Below are 22,242 nucleotides of genomic sequence, written 5' to 3'. Positions count from 1 at the left end.
TAAAGGCTCAATAGCTATGTATGTATGATTATATGAAATGGTGTTTATCAAAATGAACTCCAAGAATTAGAAATGAGGGGGGTTTTTTGTTTTCTTTTTTTTCTCCTATGTTGCTGTTTTTCTATTCTGTAACTTTTTATATGTAAGTTTATCTTCATGGGGATGTGTAAAGAAGGAAAGCACAGAAATGTTGGGATGAAGGGTGAGCAAATGTAGCAGTGATACTCTAGCCACCATGTTGAAAATGAACTATACAACTTGGGGGCAGGGGCAGGAGGGAAAAACTGAGAGAAAACGAGGCAAGAGGTGACAGCCATTGTCCAGAAATGTGCTCATTATGATCTGTGCCTTGAGATCATAGCATTTTGGTACTCTTATTTGGCTTTCGTGCTGACAGTTGGTGCACTACCACTTGAACTATGGTACCTACTTGGAGATGGAATTTCTCTGCTCCAGCTTGTTTTGAACTCTGATTCTCCGGGCCTCGGCCCCTTGAGTGGCTATGATTACAAGACATGAGCCATTGGTGCCCAGCTTTTAATAGTTTTAAAATTTATAATTCTCGTAGTAGCTTATCTCAGTGTATCCTAATCAAGACTATGAGGCTGGGTCCCGTGAGGGTATCTTTTACATGCCTTAGTGCTCTCCTGGGAAAATCCCAGCGCAGAGCTTCTTCATTCAATAGAAGAGTCAAAGTTAAGAGTGTTGCAATTTATAGCCATTATAAGATCCACTTATTCTCTAGGCTAAACATAATCAGTGCTATCTCTAGAAATTTTGCAAGTACCTGGATTGAAATAAGCTTGGCAGATTCTCTTCTCTTCTCTTCAACTGAGGCTAGTCCCTTGGCCATGATGGACTCACACCTGTAATCCTAGCCACTCAGATGGCTAAGATCTGAGGACTGCCATTTGAACCCAGCCTGGGCAGGAAAGTTCATGAGACACTTATCTCCAACCAGCAAAATGCTGGAGATGGAACTGAGGCTCAAGTGATAGAATGCTAGCCTTGAGCAAAAAGACTAAAGGGCAGTCCCTAGGACTTGAGTTCAAGCTCACAAACACACAAACCTTGTCTTACTGTGTTTTCATTTGTATATCAAATACAACGTGTCATTGTATTTTTTTTTAGCTATGTTTTTAATTTTTAAATGGTTATTATAAAAGTGATGTACAAAGAGGTCGCAGATACATAAGTCAGGTAAAGAGTATATTTCTTTTGGGACAGTGTCAGCCCTTCCCTCTCTCCCAAGGTTTTCTATCCCATCCCGACCCACACATGGATAGTTCATTTAAACACTGTCTAGTGAACATCACAACTGTAGTTGTTCACCCTTTGCTCTGCCATATCCATGCCCTGAATATCCTCCCAGAAACAGATAAATGAACAAACAAGACAAAATGAAATTAAACAGCAAAGAAAAACACATCTGTTTCCATTTCCTGGAGTTCATTTCTATAAATATTGTTTTATATGAATGTTTTAATTTTACTCCGTTCCCCTTGTAGTAATACTCATGAGCTTGGCTTTACATCTTTGGGTTATCTGACTGTGTACTATTTAGAGATTTAAGATGAAAAGGTCATCAGCTGTCTTTCTGAGCTATTCTGGGCATTTTGTACTATATTTATTTTGGGTCTAACTTTTCTTACTCATGGTTTCTGATTAGCTGGCTATCCTCTGGGCTCTCGGCCTTGGCCTCTCCACTTTCTGGGAAGCTTTTCAACAGTTGTACACGTGGGTGTCAGTTCTGTTAAATAAACAGGAGCTCAGCTTGGGGGAGGAGCGAAGAAGACAAAGGGTAGAATAACCTATAAGGTTGGGATTCCTGAGACAAGGAAACCCACTTTCTGTCTGTGGACATCTGGGTAGTTTCCTGCTGGAGGAGGGCAGCGCCAACAAAGGGAAAACGTGATTTCTGAAGGTTGCAGATAATTTTGGTGAAAAACGAATTGTCTTCTTTTTGATTTTTAGTTTACATTACATTTAGTCATTACAATACAGAATGTATTCTTTGCTTAGACAAATGGGATTTCAGGTGTGAGAAAAGCCCCCCCCCTTTTTTTTTTGCCAGTCCTGGGCATGAGCTCAGGGCCTGAGCAGTGTCCCTGGATTTTCTCAAGGCTAGGGCTCTACCACTTGAGCCACAGCACCACTTCTGGCTTTTTGCTATGTATGTGGTACTAAGGAACCCGGGTCTTCGTGCATGCTAGGCAAGCACTTTAACCACTAGGCCAAACTCCCACCCCCTCCCCTTTTTTTTTAAATTGACATAGTTTGTTTCCTACCTGTTAATCTTGTTGAAAGCACCAACCCAGAAAACCTTGCGGACACAGTCATGTGGAACAAAGGAAAAAGGTCCAAGGTTTATTGCCAGCAGAGAGCTGAGGAGGCTAATTCTCTCTCCAGAGGGAGAGAAAACGCACTTGTCCTTATATGAGGAGGATTTTATAATCCAGAGGGGGTACGGTGGCATGAGGGAAGTGACAGCAGAGGATTCCATTGTCGTGGGCTAAGGTTTATGGAAGCTACCCGATTAGTAGATAAGTGCGTCTTGCTATAACCATTTATGGCTGTGACTGGCCAAATGGAACTTGCTTCAAGGTGAGAGGGAGCCGGTACAGCTGCCTGTACCTGAAGGGCCTTTTGTTGGCCAGTCTGGGAAAGGATCATATTAGGCTAACACTTGTGATAATTGTTTTTCTTTTTCTTTTTTGCCAGTCCTGGGGCTTGAATTGAGGGCCTGGGCACTGTCCTTGTGCTTTCTCAAGGTTAGCACTCTACCACTTGAGCCACAGCACCACTTCCATCTTTGTCTGTGTATGTGGCACCCAAGGAATGGAACTCAGGGCTTCATGCATACGAGGCAAGCACTTGACCACTAGGCCACACACCTGGCCCTAATTGTTTTGGCCCTATGGCTTGGCCCTTGTTGATCACTTTTTCTTTTTCATTTTGGTCTGTTTTGGGGTTTGAAGTTGAGGCCTGGGTTCTGTCTCTGAGCACTTTTGCTCAAGGCTAGGGCTCTGCCACTTTGAGCCACAGTTCCACTTCCAGTTTTCTGGTGGTTTATTGGAGATAAAAATCTCAGACTTCCCTGCCCAGGCTGACTGAATGCCAGTCCTTAGGTCTCAGCCTCCGAAGTAGCTGGGATTACAGGGTTGAGCCCACTGGCTTCTAGTTTAGTATGTTCTTTTCTTGCTGTGCTTTAATTAAGACATCTCTTAGAATCTTGAATTTGGGTTACATCCTTTTAATTAGGCCACATCCCTTTGTAGATTTTGCTCCTGAGCTCAGCCAAGGGGAGCAGATGGGTGGGGCCTGCTGAGATAGGGATAAAAAGGGAGCAGCCTGCCTGCTTTGTACTTGCTTGAAAAATTTTTGGTTGATGGCACACCTTTTTGCAGAAGTAAACGTTGCCTTGTTGAGCTCTTCTTGAGTTGTTATCCTTATTCCTACGTCACACTACAACACCCTGAGCTATTTCTAACAGGGCTTTCCTGGTTTCAGGAGAACTCAGCATATGAGAAACAACTGCCAATGGTAGAAATGCCAAGAATCTTAAGGAAAACTCAAATCCAGGAATTTAGGCCAAGAAATAAGGCAGGAGGAGCCCTACACTGGGAGTTAGGAGGGAAAGGGTTATATGCCACGCCAGACAAAAGTAGAATATGGCTAACTGCAATGTGCCTGGGTGTTTTGGTTTTCAATTAAAACAAGGCAAAAGAAAAATCAGTGAGATTTACTTAGAGATAGAGTGGGTTCCTGGTGTGCACAAGGTTGTGGGCTTAGCTTTCAGCTCCGCAAAAATTTATATTAATAGTAAATGTCCGTTAAGAAATAGTCTAGCCAGAAGCCGGCGGCTACACCAGTAATCCTAGCTTCTCAGGAAGCTGAGATCTGAGGATCTTGGTTCAAAGCCAGAGCACAAAAGCCTGTGAGATTGTTTTTTTGTTGTTGTTGGTTTTTTTTTTTTTTTGCTTGCAAGACCTGGGGCTTGAACTCAGGGCCTGAGTACTGCCCTTGGGCTTTCTCCAAGCTAGGGAGCTACCACTTAAGCCACAGCACCACTTCCAGCTTTTTCTATGTATGTGGTACCGAGGAATCAAACCCAGGTCTTTGTGCGTGCTAGGCAAGCACTCTACCACTATGCCAAACTCCAGAAATCCAGAAGTGGTGTTATGGCTCAGCATAGTAGAACTCTAGCATTTAGCTAAAGAGCTCAGAGACAGTGCCCAGGCCCAGAGTTCAAGCCCAAGCCCCACAACTCTCCCCCCATACACATATACACATATCAAATATTCTAAGCCAGACTCCGGTGGCTCATGCCTAAAACTGTAGTTACTATTGAGGCTGAGATCTGAGGATTGCTATTTGAAGCCAGATTGGGCAGGCTTTTAATTTCTAATCTAACTAGGTGACTCCTGATCTCCATTTGGCAGAAAGCCACTGGCTCAAGTGGTAGACCACTAGCCTTGAGCAAAAAAAAAACCCTCAGGGGTTTAAGCCCCTGAGTTTAAGCCCCAGGACAGGTATGCCCCAAAACACACACACACACACACACACACACACACACACACACACACACACACACACACACACACACACACACACACACACACACACACACACACACACACACACACACACACACACACACACACACACACACACACACACACACACACACACACACACACACACACACACCCTAGCATGAGCCAGCGACACCCTGAACATTCTTTTTTCTCTCTCTTTTTTTTTTTTTTTGGTCAGTCATGGGGCTTGAACTCTAGGCCTGGGCACTGTCTCACAGCTCATTAGCTCAAAGCTACCATTCCACCCCTTGAGCCACAGCACCACTTCTGGTTTCCTGGTGGTTAATTGGAGATAAGTTTCACAGACTTTTGTGCTGGGACTGGCTTTGAGCCAAGATCTTCAGATTTCAACCTCCTGAGTAGCTAGGATTTTAGGTGAGAGCCATGGGCGCCCGGCTGCATTCTGAGCATTCTTCCTAGGGAAAATGCAATCTCCTTCTCCTGTCAAGCTCTGCTCAGACCATTTAAAAAATCAGCTAATGAATCTTTGCCATTTTTTGCATGTGTGTAGTAGTTGAAACATGAACAGTGACCTTTAGGCTCAACTTAAATAGACACCTAAACAAAGCTTGTACTGAGTCTCCTCACACCCCTTGTCCAGGATAGTCAAATTGGACCGGAAGGAAGTCTTTGAACAGTTAACACGAGGATGTGAAAACTGTGGCACAGGATATCCCATGGGAGTCCAGGTTACCTTATTTTAACTTAGCTGAAAATGTTCCCCAGCCCTGAGATCACTGATTTCCCAGCTGTGCTGTATGGCACAGGTGACAAAGAAAGCAAGTTGATTGTGATTTTGTGGTTGCAAATTTACTGTAGGCTGCCTTCACAAACTGACAGTGTAAGTGAAATAATCTCAGCAATTGGCCAGAAAACTGTCTCCATCCAACTGTCCCATAATGTAGGAACAGTGCCCAGACCCTGAAGTCAAGCCCCAGTACTGGCACAAGAATAAACACAGGAAAACCCCCCTCAGACAAAACAAAAACCAAACACAAAGCCATAGGATTCCTTTGAAAGGTGAGATGAAATGGAAATTGTTTCCTAGAGAGACTTCTTGATCTAGGCTAATAATCTCGTGGGGAGTTTCTCCTTTGCCTTTCATACTTTCTGTGCTGAAGAGTGGCTCATTCACAAAGCTTTATCTGATGATCTTTTTTTTTTTTCCACATCTGAAAGCAGGGCATTGTTGTATTGTTGAAGTATGGGGGAGGGGATAGCAGGGAAAGACTGATTCTAGGCATGCAATATAAAACCCACCCTTGGCTTGAAATTAGATATTGTCTGTGTAAGTTCTTTCAGTTGGCAGTTCATAATCTGAAGGATTACATTTTGAACAACTCCTAACTGAACAAAACTTCTTTCATATTGGCATAAGAGCCTTAGTAAACTCTCTAGGAATTTGTTTTTCATTTGATTTAGTTTTTTTTTTAATTAGTTCCAAAGAGGATTTTAGCTGTTATTGTATTCAAATAGCTTTGGACTCATATGATGGTCTTGCACTATGAATTTATACATCTTTAAGTCTAGAAAAAAAATTGTGCTTGTATTTTGCCAGTCTCATTCAATCACCCCCCTCTGCCTTTATCAGTTTTGTTTTTAGTTCTGCTGAGAAAGTGGCAGACATAGCATACTACCTTATATTAACCTTACCTCCCCACCCCCACACGCACTTTTTTTTCCCCCTGGTACTGGTACTGGTGATTGAATTCAGGGCCTTGAACACTTGCTTAGCTTTCACTCAAGCTATACCACTTGATGGACATGTCCAATTCCAACTTTTGTTAGTTCATTTGAAATGAGTGTCATGGACTTTTCTGGCTGCAATGCCTTAGAACCGTGATCCTCAGATCTCAGCCCCTTGAGTGTCAGAATGAGAAGCATGGGCCACCACGTTTACTGGTCTACCCCTGAGGGGCTGAGGCTGAATACCCAGATGTTTGCTTGGTAAATTGCCACCGTTGATATATATCATGGTGTTGCTAGGAATGCTAGACCATTAGGTATTAACTATTCATATTAAATATTCTACAGTTGAATAATGTGAAATATTTAATATTGAATGATTAAGTTCATACCTGGCCATACTCACTCATACCTACTCACTTGAAAGAACGTGTTTAGTTTTTAGGCTGAGATTATAAAATCCAAAATGTATTAATTAATGAAATTTCTGTGTTACTGGCAATTATAGTGATGCAAGATGCATCAAGATGACAGAAAAACACTGTCTTTTCATGACCACTTCTAGTCCGTGCAAGATCATCAAGCAGAGGACTTGGTCATAGTCTGACATGCAGGACTTAGAAGTAAATTTGGAAATGACTGAAAAGTTTATTTAATAATACTTGTTTTATTTTAACTATCCAAAGTTTGTCTTCTTGTAAGGGCTTGCAAAGGGCATTGCTTGAAAGCTGGCTGCTGGTATATCACACTTGTAATCCTAGCTACTCAGGAGGCTGAGATCTGAGGACCGAGGTTCAAAGCCAGTTCAGGCACAAAAGTCTGTGAGACTCTTTATCTCCAGTTAACCACCAGAAAACCGGAAGTGGCTTAGCCTTGGCTGAATTCAAGCCTCATGACCCACCAAAAAAAAAAAAAGTGCATTGCTTGTTGAGTCTTAGGGACAGGTTCATGCTTATTGTGCAGGTTATACAATACTGAAGTGAGTCAGAAGTATTACTAAAGCACTTGGGTTTCTAAAGGGGTGCTGGTGACTCACATTTGTCATCCTAGCTACTCAGGAGGCTGAGCTGTGTAGGTCCTAGTTTAAAGGCAACCTGGGCAGAAATGTCCGTGGGACTCTTTTATTTCCAACTATCCAGCACAAAGCTGGAATTGGAGATGTGGCTCAAGTGAGAGAACATCACCCCTGAGTGAAGAAACCAGATGAAAGCACAGGACCCTCAACTCAAGCCCCAGTACTTGCACCATAACAAAAACAGAACAGAGCTTATTCATTGTGTAGAACGTTATTTATGTATTCATTTATCCTTTCATTGTATGTATTGTTCAGTCCCAGGGTTTGAACTCAGGGTATGCTTGTTGAGCTTGTTTGCTCACTTAGCTGGACTTCTGCCACTTGAGCCGTGCCTCCAGTCTGACTTTTTGACAGGTATTTTGGGTTTGCATCTCATTAGACTTTTCTGGTTAAGTTGGATTCAAACTGTGATCTTCAGGATCTCAGCCCACTAAGTAACTGTGATTATATAAGCTTGACACCTAGGGATGTCAACATCTTTCAAAATTCTTTTAAATTGGTATGTGATACCACATGCTGGGTGCATTGTGGTAATTTGATACATGTACAAGTATGGAATGATCAAATCTGGGTAATTAGCATTTTCATAGCCTTAAATGTTTACCATTTCTTTGTATTGAGGGCCTTTTAACTCCTTCTGGGAAGCAGTTCTGAAAGGAGTGGAAGGCTGCCTTTGAAGAACCCCTGCCTATGGCTTTGAATACACAGTGAATTGCTCAAAGGGTCCTGTTCTTTGATTCTCTCTGCTGTGATCCTTTCCTGGATGTTGTGGTATACCTTGTCTCTCCCACCTAGGCTTCACACTAAATTATTTAGTAGTTTAAAATCTTACACTAATCATACTTGTAACTCAAGGACCTTATATATGAAACCTTTGAAATCAACCTCTTATGTGGCAGATTTTTCTTGCCTCCCTCCCTCCTTCCTTCCCTCCTTCTCTCCTTTTCTTCTTCCCTCTTTTCTTCCCTTCTCCTTCCTTTCTTCCTTTCCTTCCCTTCCCTTCCTTTCCTTCCTTTCCTTCTTTTCCTTCCCTTCCTTCCTTTCCTTCCCTTCCCTTCCTTTCCTTCCCTTCCCTTCCTTTCCTTCCTTTCCTTCCCTTCCTTCCCTTCCCTTCCCTTCCTTTCCTTCCCTTCCCTTCCTTTCCTTCCTTTCCTTCCTTTCCTTTCCTTCCTTACCTTCCCTTCCCTTCCTTTCCTTCCCTTCCCTTCCTTTCCTTCCTTTCCTTCCCTTCCCTTCCTTCCCTTCCTTCCCTTCCTTTCCTTCCTTTCCTTCCCTTCCTTCCTTTCCTTCCCTTCCTTTCCTTCCCTTCCCTTCCCTTCCCTTTCCCTCCCTCCCTCCCTCCCTCCCTTCCTTCCTTCCATCCATCCTTCTTCTGTCTCTGCCTCCATCTCCATATCTCTGTTTTTTTCTGTCTTTTTTTTTCTTGTGCCAGTACTAGGACTTGAACTCAGGGCATAGTCACTGTCCCTTAGCTTTTTCACTCAAGTCTTCTGCTCTGCCACTTGACACATATCTCTATTTCTTGTTTTTTGGTGCTTAATGGAAATCGGTTTCTTTTGGACATTCCTTCCCAGGCTGGCTTTGAATAGCATTTCTCAGGTCTCAGCCTCCTGAGTAGCTTAGATTATAAACATGAATCACCACACTGAATTGATTGCTCTTTCTTTAGCGCCCTGTGTGTACCTTCTGTAGAGTGTTCTCACCCATAGTCCTTGATAGTCATATGTTTGTATGGCTTCATCTCTTACAGAAGATACTTAAGCCAGGTGTGATAGTTCATACCTATACTCCACAGGCTACAATCTGAGGATCCTGATTTAAAGCTTAACCCTAGCAGAAAAGCCCGTGAACGTTTATCTCCAGTGAACCAGCTAAAAGCTGCAAGTGGAGATATGGCTCAAGTGGTAGAGCACCAGCCTTGAGTAACAAAGCTTAGCAAGAGTATGAAGCCCCTGAGTTCAAACCCCAGTACTGGTAGAAAAAGAAGTCATTACTCTTGGATGTCCCTGGGGAACATCCTTAGGAGAGTGACTGGCAGTGACAGCAATGATCACCCAGCGCTCATATTAGCTCAGTTAACTCTGAGCCCTGGGGAGCTTCAGTGATTATCACCCTCATCTTATGAATGAGGAAAGCTGAGCACAGAGCGGTTAAGTGGCATTCCCTGCACATCTCTCCTCCGTGGGTACCTGTGTGCCTGTCAGCCAGCATGCCACCGCATGTTAGGACTGTCTACATTCCTGAACTAGCCTGGTCCCCTGGGAGCACTGGAGCTGCTCTCTTGTGCCTGACACTCAGCCATTTGAAGTAGCATCCCTAGTGACCCGGAATTTGGTGCCACTCAACCAAGTCTCAAAGTTCAGCGATCGTTCTAGTTGGGTAGGAGTAGTGGGCTGAATTGCTGCCTTCTGGTTGGGTGGGGGGTGTTGAGTCAGATAAAATAGGTTCAAATATGTAACAGATCAAATATGTAAGATCGGATGAAAATGTCACAAGAAAGGAGGAGAGGAGAATAAGCAAGTATCTTCTGTGGTGACATTGATCAAGAAGCCTTATACTGAGAACCTGACTTAAGGACTTCACTCTTTGTACAAACTACTTAGTAATAATAGTTGTAATAATTCACCTATCAGTTTTGAAGGGTAGAAAGGAGTGGATAAAAGAATACCTTCCATTTAGTTCCCTTGTTCTTTTTAGTTCATTCCCCACCCCTCTACCTTCCATGCACATTTCCTGAGAATGTATTTCAGTGCCCCCCCAGACCCCCACCTCAGTGCTGGTACTAGGGTTTGAACTCAAAGGCCTTGCACTGTTCCTTAGCTTTTTCACTCAAGGCTTGCACTCTTACATTTGAGCCATGCCTCCACTTCTAGATTTTTCCTAGTTAATTGGAGATAGGAGTCTCACTGTCTTTTCTGCTTGGGCTGGCTTCAAACTGTCATCTGCATATCTCAACCTCCTGAGTAGCTAGTATTACAAGCATAGCCACCAGTGCCCAGCCATTCTAATCTTCTATACAATGTCCATACTTACAGCAGTTTAAGTCAAGATCTCCTACAGATGTGAATAACAAGAACATGTTTTATTTATTGAGAAACCCATGGGGGTTGTGTAACAAGAGCTAATGAAAAGATTTAAGTATCTGGGGATGGAGGATGTTGTGGCTCTCGGCATCCTTGAGGCTCAATTGTGTTGCTCCTAACAGAATGTCTCCTTAGTATACTCTGGTGCCATCTTGTCTGGGCCTTGTCAGGTTGTTCTCTCCTCCGGACGGAAGAGAAGACTTGCTGCCACAGCCAGCGGAAGGCCCACCCAAAGTTTAGGCAGGATGGGGTGGGCCTGTCTGCTTCCAAGGTGGCCGCCCCCTCTTCCAGCTGTCTGGATGAGCTAGAGAAGGTCTCTGGAATGCTCATGCTGTGGTTCTCAGACTCGTGGCTCATCACCTGCTTAGAAAAGGAGGCTAAGTCAAGTCCCATCCACCTCTACTTGTTTGTCAACCTCAACTTAAATTGCTAAACATGGCCCAGCTGTAAAGGTGGAGTCCTAATACTGATACTTACATAAATAACATTTGCATTTGCATCCTCTCCCTCTCCCTCTCCTTCACCCCCCCCCCCCCCGTCTCTGTCTCTGTCTCTCGTTGTTTTTGTGAGGGTATTGGTCCTTGAACTCAGGGGCTAGGCACTGTCCCTTAGCTTTCCCACTCAAGGCTGGTGCTCTACCACTTAAACTACATTTCCATTTCCAACTTTTTGCTGATTCATTGGAACTGAGAGATTCACTAACTTTTTTCCCTGGATTGGCATATCTCAGTCTCCTAGATAGCCAGGATTATAGGCGTGAGTTACCAGTACCCTGCTCCAACAGATATTAAAGGTCCCCTGTCAAACCTAATACAGTCTCTAGTGCTATCCTGACAGTCCTGTGGATTATCTCTGTGATCTCCACCCGAGTTGATGTTCCCTAAACTGGCAGAGTCTCTGGAAGCTGGATGTCACCAGCATTGTCTGGAAGAGTCTCCTTGGACAAGCCTTGACAGGGTGACTGACCTGAGCCATTTGTGGAGGGCTGCTGCTGGCCTGCAGGAAATCTTCCTCCTGAGCTTTTTGATTTTCTAGAAATGTTTCAAGCTTGTATACAAGTCCATTGAGTTTGCCAAGAGTCAGCTTTGTGTTCTCTTCAGGCCACTTGTCTGCCCACCAGTGACACCTCTGTAGATCCCTATGAGGTATGGAGTCGGCGTGGTCAGGGTCGGCGTCCATGTCCCAGGCCAGGGGAATGCTTAGCTGGTGAAACTGCTCAGGATCATCCTGAATCTGATCTCGTCTCCTCAAGAGTCTCCTTATGCTCCTTGTCTGCGGGGTCCCTTGGGCAGGAGGAGGGAGGGAGTGGATTGGAGGAGCCATACATGTCGGGTCTTCATATCTGGTTAGTTCCTCATAGAAAAAGCCGTTCTCCCAGGGGAAATAGCCCACAGAGAGGCTCAGGTTAGATTGGGAGTCCGAGACATAGTCTTCTGTGTCTGAGTAGTCGCTGCTGGAGGGGGAGTTGGCCATGACATTCCAAGGGAAAAAAATCTGAGGTCACCCTTGACTTGGAACTTAAAAAGAAAAAAAAACAAAAACAAAATACAAACAACAACTAATGTTGGGGAGAAGGAGAAAGTTGTGGCCTTAAGCAACCATATGACCTATGTCTTCTGGGCCCCCCATGTGCGCACACACATATGCACATGCACACAGTGATATTGGGGCTTGAAATCAGGGCCTAGGTCCTTTCCCTTAGCTTTTATCTTAAATGCTGGTGCTCTGCCACTTGAGCCATACTGCACTTCTGGCTTCTTTTGGTAGTTAGAGATAAGAGTCTTTTCAGCCTGGGCTGGCTTCAACCTGTAATCTTCAGATCTCAGCCTTTTAAGTAGCTAGGACTACAGGTATGAGCCCCTTGTGCCCTGCTGAAATCAGTTTTGTTTTTTTTTTAATTTTTGTCAGTCATGGGGCTTTCACTCTGGGCCTGGGCACTGTCCCTGAGCTCTTCAGCTCAAGGCTACCATCCTACCCCTTGAGCCACAGGTCACTTCTGGTTTTCTGGTGGTTCATTGGAGATGAGAGTCTCATGGTCATGCCTGGGCTGGCTTTGAACTGTGATCCTCAGATCTCAGCCTCCTGAGAAGCTAGGATTATAGGTGTGGCTTGAAATCAGGTTTTAAAAGGAGAAACTGGGGGGAGTGTAACTTAGTACTAGATTGCTCACCTAGCATGCACAAAGCCCTGGGTTCGATTCCTTGGTACCAGATACTCAGAAAAAGCTGGCTGTGGCTCAGGTAGCAGAGTGCTAGCCTTGAGCAAAAGTGTCCAAAGACAATGTCCAGGTCCTGAGTACAAGCCCCAAGACTGGCAAAAAATTCAAACAAAGAGAGAAACTATATATACACTTGTATACAAATACAGATATCTATGTAGATTCAATATATTGATATCTATATTTATCTAGCTACATAGATATATAGATATCCATATATATCTACATACATGTATGTAGATATATATGGATATATATATATATATCAAGAGACCACCTTTTTTTTTTTTGGCCAGTGCTGGGCTTGAGCTCAGAGCCTGAGCACTGTCCTTGGACTTTCTCAAGGCAAGAGCTCTACCACTTGAGCCTCAGCACCACTTCCAGCTTTTTTCTATATATGTGGTACCAAGGAATCGAACCCGGGTCTTCATGCATGCTAGGCAAGCACTTTAACCACTAGGCCAAACTCCCAGCCCCGAGACCACCATTTTATAATGTTCTCTTATAAGACTCTTTGGTTTGCTTCCTACTAATAACTTTTAGGTATTCATGATCATTAAATTATTAAGATGATTAAGTAATCTTAATTACCATTAAGCATAAATACGTAGCAATATCCATGTTTACCAATCTCTGTGTGTCTCATTACATTCTTATATGTACCAAGTTGCTATCTAAAAGGTTATAGTCATTTAAATGCCTATCTTCCCACTATCTAATGATATATTTGGCTCAGCTTTTTGTCTGAAATCTATGGAAGGAGTGGAAGAGCTTTGGCACATGTGCATACACACACATAAACATGCACGTGCTTGTATGCACACACATACACACACACTGAGGCCTCTCACTCCCCTGCTTTGATGGCCACCTACATGAGAAGAAGATCTTCAAACCCTTGAGGCATAAATGGGCTGTTGGCAATTCTTCAGATTTAGGTGTCAGGGATTCCAGGTCCAACTGCCTGATGTCTGTGTTCCAGGACTGTTGGTTTCCTCAGCAACAGAGCAGCCAAGTCAAAGTTGGATATGGGAGAAAAAGACACAGGGTCTGTCCCCTTGGGACACACAGCAAGATGACCGAAGAGGATTCTGTGACTTTAAAGAAGGGCCATGGTTCTTTAATTTTTTTTTTCATGTGCCAATACTGGGGCTTGAACTCATGACCTTGTGCTTTGGCTTGGTGATTTTGTTCAGGGTTGGTGCTCTACCACTTGAGCCACAGTCAGTCATGTGAGGGCATAGGGGTGTCTCATTGCCAGGCTGGGTGGAGTGGTGGCATCAAGATAGACCTGGATCTAGAGTTCAAGCCCCATGACCATCCTCCACCCCCCCCCCAAAAAAAAAGAAAGAAAAGGCTAAAGGATAACACCCAGGCTCTGAGTTCAAGCCCTAGTGCTGACACCAAAGGTGGGCGGGAAGAAAGTGGAAATGTTCAAAGTTGAGTATCTGAGAAAAATCTGATAGGGTTCAGAGGCAGACAGGCTTTTTACTATGCTGGAGTGGAACAGAGAAGATAACAGGGCTAGAGGCTGGCCTACATTGTCTTCATTGTAGAAAAATCAGAAAGATGGTAAGCTATGTGAGGGGTGAGTGAAAAGTAAATGTGAAAAGGAACAGGTAACAGGAATGCCTACTAAAGCTGGTAGGGGGAGGGGAGGATAGGGAACTAGGGCTTGACTTCAAGGCCTTGCTCTTCCCTTCCCCCCTTTTTTTTCTCTCAAAGCTGTCAGTGTGCCACTTCAGCTTTTTGCCAATTGTAGATAAGTCTCATGATCTTTCCCTTCCCTGGACTGGCTTTGAACTGTAATTTTCAAATCTTAGCACCCTGAGTAACTGGAATTACAGGCATGAGCCACCAGAGTCCTGCTTCAATTTGGTTTAATTGGGAAGAACTAGGCAAAGAAGCAGAGTAAAGCTGAGGATGGGAGTAGAAAACTGGAGTGTTGGTTGTATGCATCTCTGTCATCAGCCATACAGAGCCCACTGTTAGACTGCCTCTTAGCTAGAATATTCCACAAGTGCTTCTCCCACTTTACATGAATTACCATTTAAGGCCAGACTCTTGAGAGTTCATACTTGCAATTTTAGCTAATCAGGAGGCTTAGATCTGAGGATTCAGGTTTAAAGCCAGCCTGTTGAGGAAAAGTCTATGAGACTCCCATCTCCAAGCTCACCAGCAAAAAGCTGGGAACGGATATATGGATCAACTGTAGAGCACCAGCCTGGAGAGAAAAGCTAAGGGAGACCAGACCCTGAATTCAAGCCCCAGTACCAACACATACACAAAAACGTGATTTGCCATTTCAGAGTGCACTTTACATTTATGCCCAGAGCTCTTTTTTTTTTTTTTGCATTTTTTTATTGTAATTAGTAAAAGGGTTACATGACATTTGCCAGATAGAAGGTGCATTAATTCACATACATTGATACCCTTTCACATGTCTTGGTACCCATTTCCCTCCCCCCCCACACCCCCCACCCGTCTTGGTTTTCCCCCTTCCGTATCAAATTTCAAATATCCAAATACAAATAAATTCAATATATCAGAACAAAGTGAGATACTGTAACAATATGAGATAACCAAGGGACAGCAAAGGAGATGAGAGACAACATAGTACATAAAGGACAACAATCATTTGTTATATGGCTTTTGTTTCAATATCCTGGAGGTCCTTTCAATTAGCTTCATACTCTATGGCCTTATGTATCAAGATTTTGCTCTATTGCAGATCTCTGCTAGTAGAGCCCAAGGTTTCTACTGATTATGACGAATGAGGGAAACCATTGAGCCTAAGTTCCTTTCAGTCTGGCTTACTTCACTTAATATGATTTTTTCTAAGTCTTTCCATTTCCTAACAAATGGGGTGATGTCATTCTTTCTGACAGCAGCATAGAATTCCATTGTGTACAAATACCACAACTTGTTGATCCACTCATCAACTGAGGGACATCTAGGTTGGTTCCATATCTTTACTATGGTGAATAGTGCTGCAATGAACATTGTTGTGCTAGTGGATTTAGTATGCCCTTGTTTCTGGATGGTTGGGTAAATGCCAAGTAGTGGAATTGCTGGGTCATAGGGGAGCTCTATGTTTAGCCTTTTTGAGGCACTGCCACACTGCTTTCCATAGTGGTTGAACGAGTTTGCACTCCCACCAACAGTGTAGTAGTGATCCCTCCTGGCCACATCCCCTCCAGCATCTGTTGTCATTCGTTTTCCTGATCCTGGCCATTCTAACTGGAGTGAGGTGGAATCTTAGTGTTGTTTTGATTTGCATTTCTTTTATGACCAGAGATGTGGAGCATTTCTTCATGTGTCTATAGGCCATTTTTGTTTCTTCTTCAGAGAAGACTCTCTTTAAGTCTTTGGCCCATTTTTTAATGGGATGGTTGTTACTTTGGAGATTAGTTTTGGAGTGATTCAATTTTTTGAGTTGTTGATATATTTTAGATATGAGGCCTTTGTCCGTTGTTTGGTTGGTGAAGATCTTCTCCCACTCTGTAGGCTTCCTGATTAGTTTACTAGCTATGTCCTTTGCCATACAAAAGCTCCGCAGTTTAATGCAGTCCCACTTATCCAGCCTTTCTCTGATTTGTTGTGATTCTTGGTCCTTATTAAGAAAGTTTCGACCTGTGCCAAGGAGGCCTAGTGTATCTCCTATTCCTTCCTGTAGAGTTTTCAGTGTGTCAGCTTTTACCTCCAGGTCTTTGATCCATTTGGAGTTAATTCTAGTGCAAGGTGACAAAGAAGGATCCAACTTTAGTTTTCTGCAGGTGCTTAACCAGTTCTGCCAGCACAACTTGTTGAAGAGGCTGTCTTTCTTCCATTCTATTTTTTTGGCTCCCTTGTCAAAGATTAGGTGGCCATAGGTCTGTGGTTTAATATCTGGGTCCTCACTTCTATTCCATTGGTCTTCAGGCCTGTTCTTGTGCCAGTACCAAGCTGTTTTGATAATTATAGCTTGCCCAGAGCTCTTTATAGCACAAAGCTTTCTCTACATTTCCATGAGGCTAAGTAAAATTAAGTATGTTTGGGAGTTCCCTGCCTCTGGTTTGAATCTCCTGCTGTATTTGTGAATAGATGCTTTTATGTTTTGTACTGTCTCCGTTCAGTTTGGAGCCTTGGAAGAAAGTTCATTTTCCAAAGTGGACTTGTGATAGGCTGCCAGTGTGGTCATGAATTATTAGGAAGGATGCAGAAGCCAAGCTCCCTGGTGGCTCACGTGTATAATCCTAGCTGCTCAGGAGGCTGAGATCTGAGGACTGTGGTTCGAAGCCAGCTTGGGGAGGAAAGTCTGTCATCTCCAATGATCCTTCCCCTACCCCCCAAAAAAAGCTGGAAGTGAAGCTATGGTTCAAGTGATAAGCTCTAGCCTTGAACAAAAAGCTCAGTAACAGTGCTCAGGTCCCACTTTTAATCCCTAGGACTGGCACCAAAAAAAAAAAAAAAAAAGAAAAGGAAAGGAAAGTTTGTCATTTCTCTTTTTTTTTTAAGTTATTACTCCTTCAACAACAATATTAAAAATCACCTCTCAGAGTGAGGTCTCAATATTTGCGTATCCAATGCTATGGACATGGTATTGGAAATATAAACACAACTACATAAACATAAAAATTTATGACTAGACATAATGTTTTATTACATAGATTAATATGTACCTATGACATACAAACCCTCAGCCTGATTTTAATTATGTTCTAAAATCTAAGTGCCAGTGATTGTATGTAGAGATTCCCTTCTTGAATACTTGTTTGTTTAACATGTCATTTGAAATCTGATGTAAAAATCAATGTTAATAAATTCTTTAGTTAAAAAAAAAAAATCACTTGGGCCAGGAGTTTGGCCTAGTGGTTAAAGTGCTTACCTAGCATGCATGAAGACCTGGGTTCGATTCCTTGGTACCATATACATAGAAAAAAGCCGGAAGTGGCTTTTGCTACCCAGCAGGCTAAGATCTGAGGATCACAGTTCAGACTTAGCTCAGCCAGAAAAAAAAAGTGAAACTTTTATCTCCAGTTAGCAAAGAGGGAGAAGTGGAGGTGTGGCTCAAGTGGTACAATATCAGTTGGAATGAAAATCTAAGCGATGGCAAGCACTCAGCCTTGAGCTCAACTCCCAGTACTACCTCCCCCCACACACATACACACATATGGTCATTTGTCTCTTTCTTCTGCTCCTATTATGTGCTATGTTTTATAATTAGTATTTTGACCTTGGATCTGTCTCAGTCATTTTGGGGATGTGGAGAAGGGTGGGACCTCTGTACTGACTTTGTAGGGGAATCTTGTGCGGTAGTTGTTTTTGGATACAGTATGACTCTAGTTATAAATAATGTTGTTTGGATGAAATAACTATTTGGATGTTTTCCTTCCAGGTTTCAGTTTTGCTTATATTTATATAAGCTTTTGACAGTTTGCATATTAATAAGCCTTAAGAATGGGCTTTCAAAAGTGTAGGGATGCAGAAAGGGAGGGAAGGAGGGACGGAGGGTGTACATGGCAAGGAAAAGGACGTATGTTGTGACTTATGGACAGAGACAGAAGGGAGAACTGGAAGAAAGCAAAGTATACTCATTACCTGATTTATGAAATGGTAACCTCTCTGTAAAACTGCTTAATAATAACAGTAAAACCAAATATTGTTTTAAAAGAAAATAGGTTTCCTGTTGGGAGCTGATGACTCATTCCTTGTATTCCTAACTGAATCCCAGGTTGTGGTTCAGAGTCAGCCCAGGCAGAACAATCCCTGAGTCTATTATCTCTAATTAATGAGCAAAAAGCCAGAAGTGGCTTAAGTAGAAGAGCACTGTCCTTGAGCAAAAAAGCTAAGGGACAGCAGTCAAGCCCTGAATTCAAGCCCTAGTACACACGTACACACACACAAACGCACACACACGCACAGACACGCTCCTACTGGATCAGTCCAGTTGGAATTGGGTCTAGAACGAGCACTGTTCGTAGGGATGTCCCTATCTATATACTTGAGACTTTGATGGATTCATGTAGAAGGTAGGATACCTGAGGTAAATGTAGAACTTAGGGTACAAGAGACCTTGAGAGCCACAGAACCTCAAGGCCAGAGAATCAGTGCCACAGCTGACTCTTGGTAAACTTCAGGTTAGCTGAGAAATCCTAGTTATCCAACTTTGGAGATGAGTGAGTCCATAAGAGAGCATTACCCAAGGAGGGGACTACACTTTAGTACTGAATACAATTGTTTTCTTCACCACCAAGAAAATTATAGCTGGGCACTGAGGACTCACTCCTGTAATCTTACCTACTGAGGAGGCTGAGATCTGAGGATTGATATTCTAAACCAGCTCAGTTCATAGTTTATTTCCACTGACCACTAGAAAACTGGAAGTGGAGCTATAGGTCAAGGGTAGAGGGCCAGGCTTGAGGGAGAAAACTAAGAGACAATGCCTAGGCCCTGAGTTCAAGCCCTCATACTGGCACAAACAACAAGTAGGAAAAAATGCAGTGAAGAGATGGCCGCTGATAGGAAGTGAATGCAGTTGATTACTGTTGGTGGTTCATGAATGTGAGTGTGTCTCTGAGTCACCAGAGGACTTGTGAGAACTCGGGTTTCTGGATCTACCCACAGAGTTTCTGGGATTAGAACATCTGGGCAGGGCCTGAGGATCTATATATGTAACAAGTTATGCTGGTCTGGAGACCAGGCTTGGAAATTCACTGCTCTTAATGAGTTTGATGTTTTAATTGATCAAAAATACATGAATTAGGGACTGTGAGCATGGCCTAGTGGTAGAGCGATTGCCTAGCATGCATGAAGTCCTGGGTTTGATTCCTAGGTGCCACATACACAGAAAAAACCAGAAGTGGTACTGTGGCTCAAGTGATAGAGTACTAGCCTTGAGAAAGCCCAAGGACTGTCCCCCTCAAAAAAAGAAAACTGAAAAAAATGAATTATGATGAGATTAATTGGAGAGCCTAGATGGTATGATAGGATCCCCTTCCTCCTTTTTTTTTTATTTTTTTTTTTTTATTATGGGGCTTGAACTCAGGGCCTTGGCACTGACCCTTAGCTCTTTTGCTCAAGGCTAGCTCTCTACCACTTTGAGTCACAGCTTTTGATTTTCTAGTGGTCAGTTGAAGATAAGAGTCTCACAGACTTTCCTGCCCAGGCTGGCTTTGAACTGCTACCCTCCGATCTCAGCCTCCTGAGTAACTAGGATTACAAGTGTGAACCATGGGTACCCCCCCTTCTTCCTCCTTTATTTCTCCCATTTAGTTTCCCATTAGGGGATGTCTTTTTTCCTTTATTCTTGTTTTGGTTCCTGTACTAGGGCTTGAACTCAGGGCCTAGGGGTGTCTTTTGGGGTTTGATTTTTTTTTTTTTATTCCAAGAGCCACTGTTTTATTTCTGGTTTTTTGCTTGTTCATTGGAGATAAGACTCTTACGGACTTTTCTACATTAGGGTGGCTTTGAACTTTGATCTTCAGCTCAGCCTTCTGTATAGCTAAGATTACAGATATTGGTTCCTGGCATCAGGCTTCACCAGAGATTACTTTCAGAGCCACTGGTCTAACCAAAAATACTCTGGTCAGGAATGTTACTGTAGAGAATTTGAGAACTACAAATTTTATATGCAACATATACCATTTAATGCTACTAAAATTCTGATGGTTATTATACTTCTCAAATATTATCTTGGAAACAAGTCTATCACTGAATACTACACACTGCTTTCTGGAAGTCTTTATTTTGGGGGGCTTGAACTCAGGCCTTCAGACTCAGCTTTTTTTTTTCCCTCAAGGCTGGAGTTGTATCATTGAACCACATCTGGCTTTTTGGTAGTTAACTGAAGATAAGGGTCTTATGGACCCTCACATCTCAGTCTCCTGAGTAGCTGGGGTAACAGATGTGAGCCACCATTGCCAAATTTAAGATGGTATTTTTATGAAGACAAAAGCTAGAAAGTAGGCATAGGTATTGGAGACAGCAGGAAGCAAAGCAGCTCTGGGCAGTATCAGAACCTGCACAGGTGGTAACCTTGACTGACCAAGTTCATTTGCCACCAAATTAAAAAGTCTGCTTTGACCTTAAAGAACAAGGACCTTGGGCTGGGAGTTTGGCCTAGTGGTAGAGTGCTTGCCTAGCATGCATGAAGACCTGGGTTCGATTCCTTGGTACCACATGCATAGCAAAAAGCTGGAAGTGGTGCTGAGGCTCAAGTGGTAGAGTGCTAGCCTTGAGAAAGTCCAAGGACAGTGCTCAGGCCCTGAGCCCACACCCAGGGCTGGCCAAAAAAAAAAAGAACAAGGACCTTCCCAGTGATTTACTGATGATGATGATGATGATGATGATGATGATGATGATGATGATGATGCAGCATATAAAAAACTTCACCCAGGAGCTGTGGAAATTGTTCTTGGTGTGGCCAGGATCATATCATCTATGCATGTCTCAAATCTCTTAGTTACATCTATGAGACTTGCTCAGTTCCTGTGTTTCATTGTTGAAGAAGTTCGGGGAACAGGAGCAATGGCTCAAGTAGTAAACACTAGCTTTGATCAAAAAAGCCAAGTGTGAGCGGAGGCTTAGAGTTCAAATCCCCATGTGGGAACACTTACAACAATAACTGAGGAAGAGGTTCAGAGCCAAACTCCTGTGGCTCACACCTGTAATCTTACCCACTCAGGAGGCTGAGATCTGAGGACCATAGTTAAAAGCCAGCCTGGCCAGAGAGTCTTAAGTACCAAAAAAGCCAGAAGTAGAGTGGTGGCTCAAGTGGCAGAGTGCTAGCCTTGAACACCAAAAACTTAGGGGACAGCATCCAGGCCTTAAGTTTAAGCCCCAGGACTGACACCAAAAATGAAAACAAAAACAAAAAAGGGAAGAAGAAGAGGTTTAGATTTGAGCACTTAAAGCCCCTCAGACTTTATTCTGTGGCAGTGCCTACAAACTTGCCAGATAAGACATTCTTTTTTTTTTTAATTTAATTTATTTATTTATTTGTCAGTCTTGGACTTTGAACTCAGGGCCTGAGCACTGTCCTTGGTCTTTCTCAAGGTTAAAGATCTACCACTTGAGCCACAGCACCACTTTCAGCGTTTTCTATGTATGTGGTACCAAGGACTCAAACCCAGGTCTTCGTGCATGCTAGGAAAGCACTCTACCACTAGGCCAAACTCCTGGCCCCAGGTAAGACATTCTTTAATCTCACACACTTGCAGTTGTGGAAATGGCCTAGAGACTGGATGCAGAAGACTAATAATAATAATAGGAGGAGGCCTCGATTCTTGCTAATCATGAGTCACTGGCTAAAAATGAAAATTGGACATTTTATTAGGCAATTTCCTTGTATATAAAACAGTTACTCACGGATCCTTATGGGGTTTTTGTTTTTGTTTTGTTTTTGCCAGTCCTGGGGCTTGAACCCAAGACACTGTTCTTAGACCTTTTTGCTAAAGGCTAGCACTCTACCACTTGAGCCACAGCACCACTTCTGTTTTTTTTTCTATGTATGTGTACCAAAGAATCAAACCCAGGGCTTCATGCATGCGAGGCAAGCACTCTACCACTAGGCTACACTCCTGGCTCCAATCCTTATGTTCT

General features: G+C 43.1%; 2 protein-coding genes across 11 annotated transcripts in view; one reads left to right on the top strand and one right to left on the bottom strand.

Annotated features, from left to right (window-relative positions):
- Ppfibp1 (PPFIB scaffold protein 1) overlaps positions 1–22,242 on the top strand; it is a 122,736-nt gene that overhangs the window by 40,908 nt on the left and 59,586 nt on the right. The gene's annotated exons all lie outside the window — the stretch shown is intronic.
- On the bottom strand, positions 10,423–13,619 carry C2H12orf71 (chromosome 2 C12orf71 homolog). Its single transcript, XM_090354286.1, has 3 exons — positions 13,536–13,619; positions 11,409–11,959; positions 10,423–10,802 (listed from the first exon to the last, which is right to left on the bottom strand). The coding sequence occupies exons 2-3, from the start codon at positions 11,913–11,915 to the stop codon at positions 10,494–10,496; spliced, it is 816 nt and encodes a 271-aa protein (XP_090210412.1). The 5' UTR covers positions 11,916–11,959; positions 13,536–13,619; the 3' UTR covers positions 10,423–10,493.

Source organism: Megascapheus bottae, chromosome 2 (assembly GCF_031878675.1).
Source record: "Megascapheus bottae isolate mThoBot1 chromosome 2, mThoBot2.hap1, whole genome shotgun sequence".
In the NCBI taxonomy this organism is placed as follows: Eukaryota; Metazoa; Chordata; class Mammalia; order Rodentia; family Geomyidae; genus Megascapheus; species Megascapheus bottae.
Note: the sequence above shows the minus strand (reverse complement) of the source record. Positions and strands in the feature narration are given on the sequence as shown.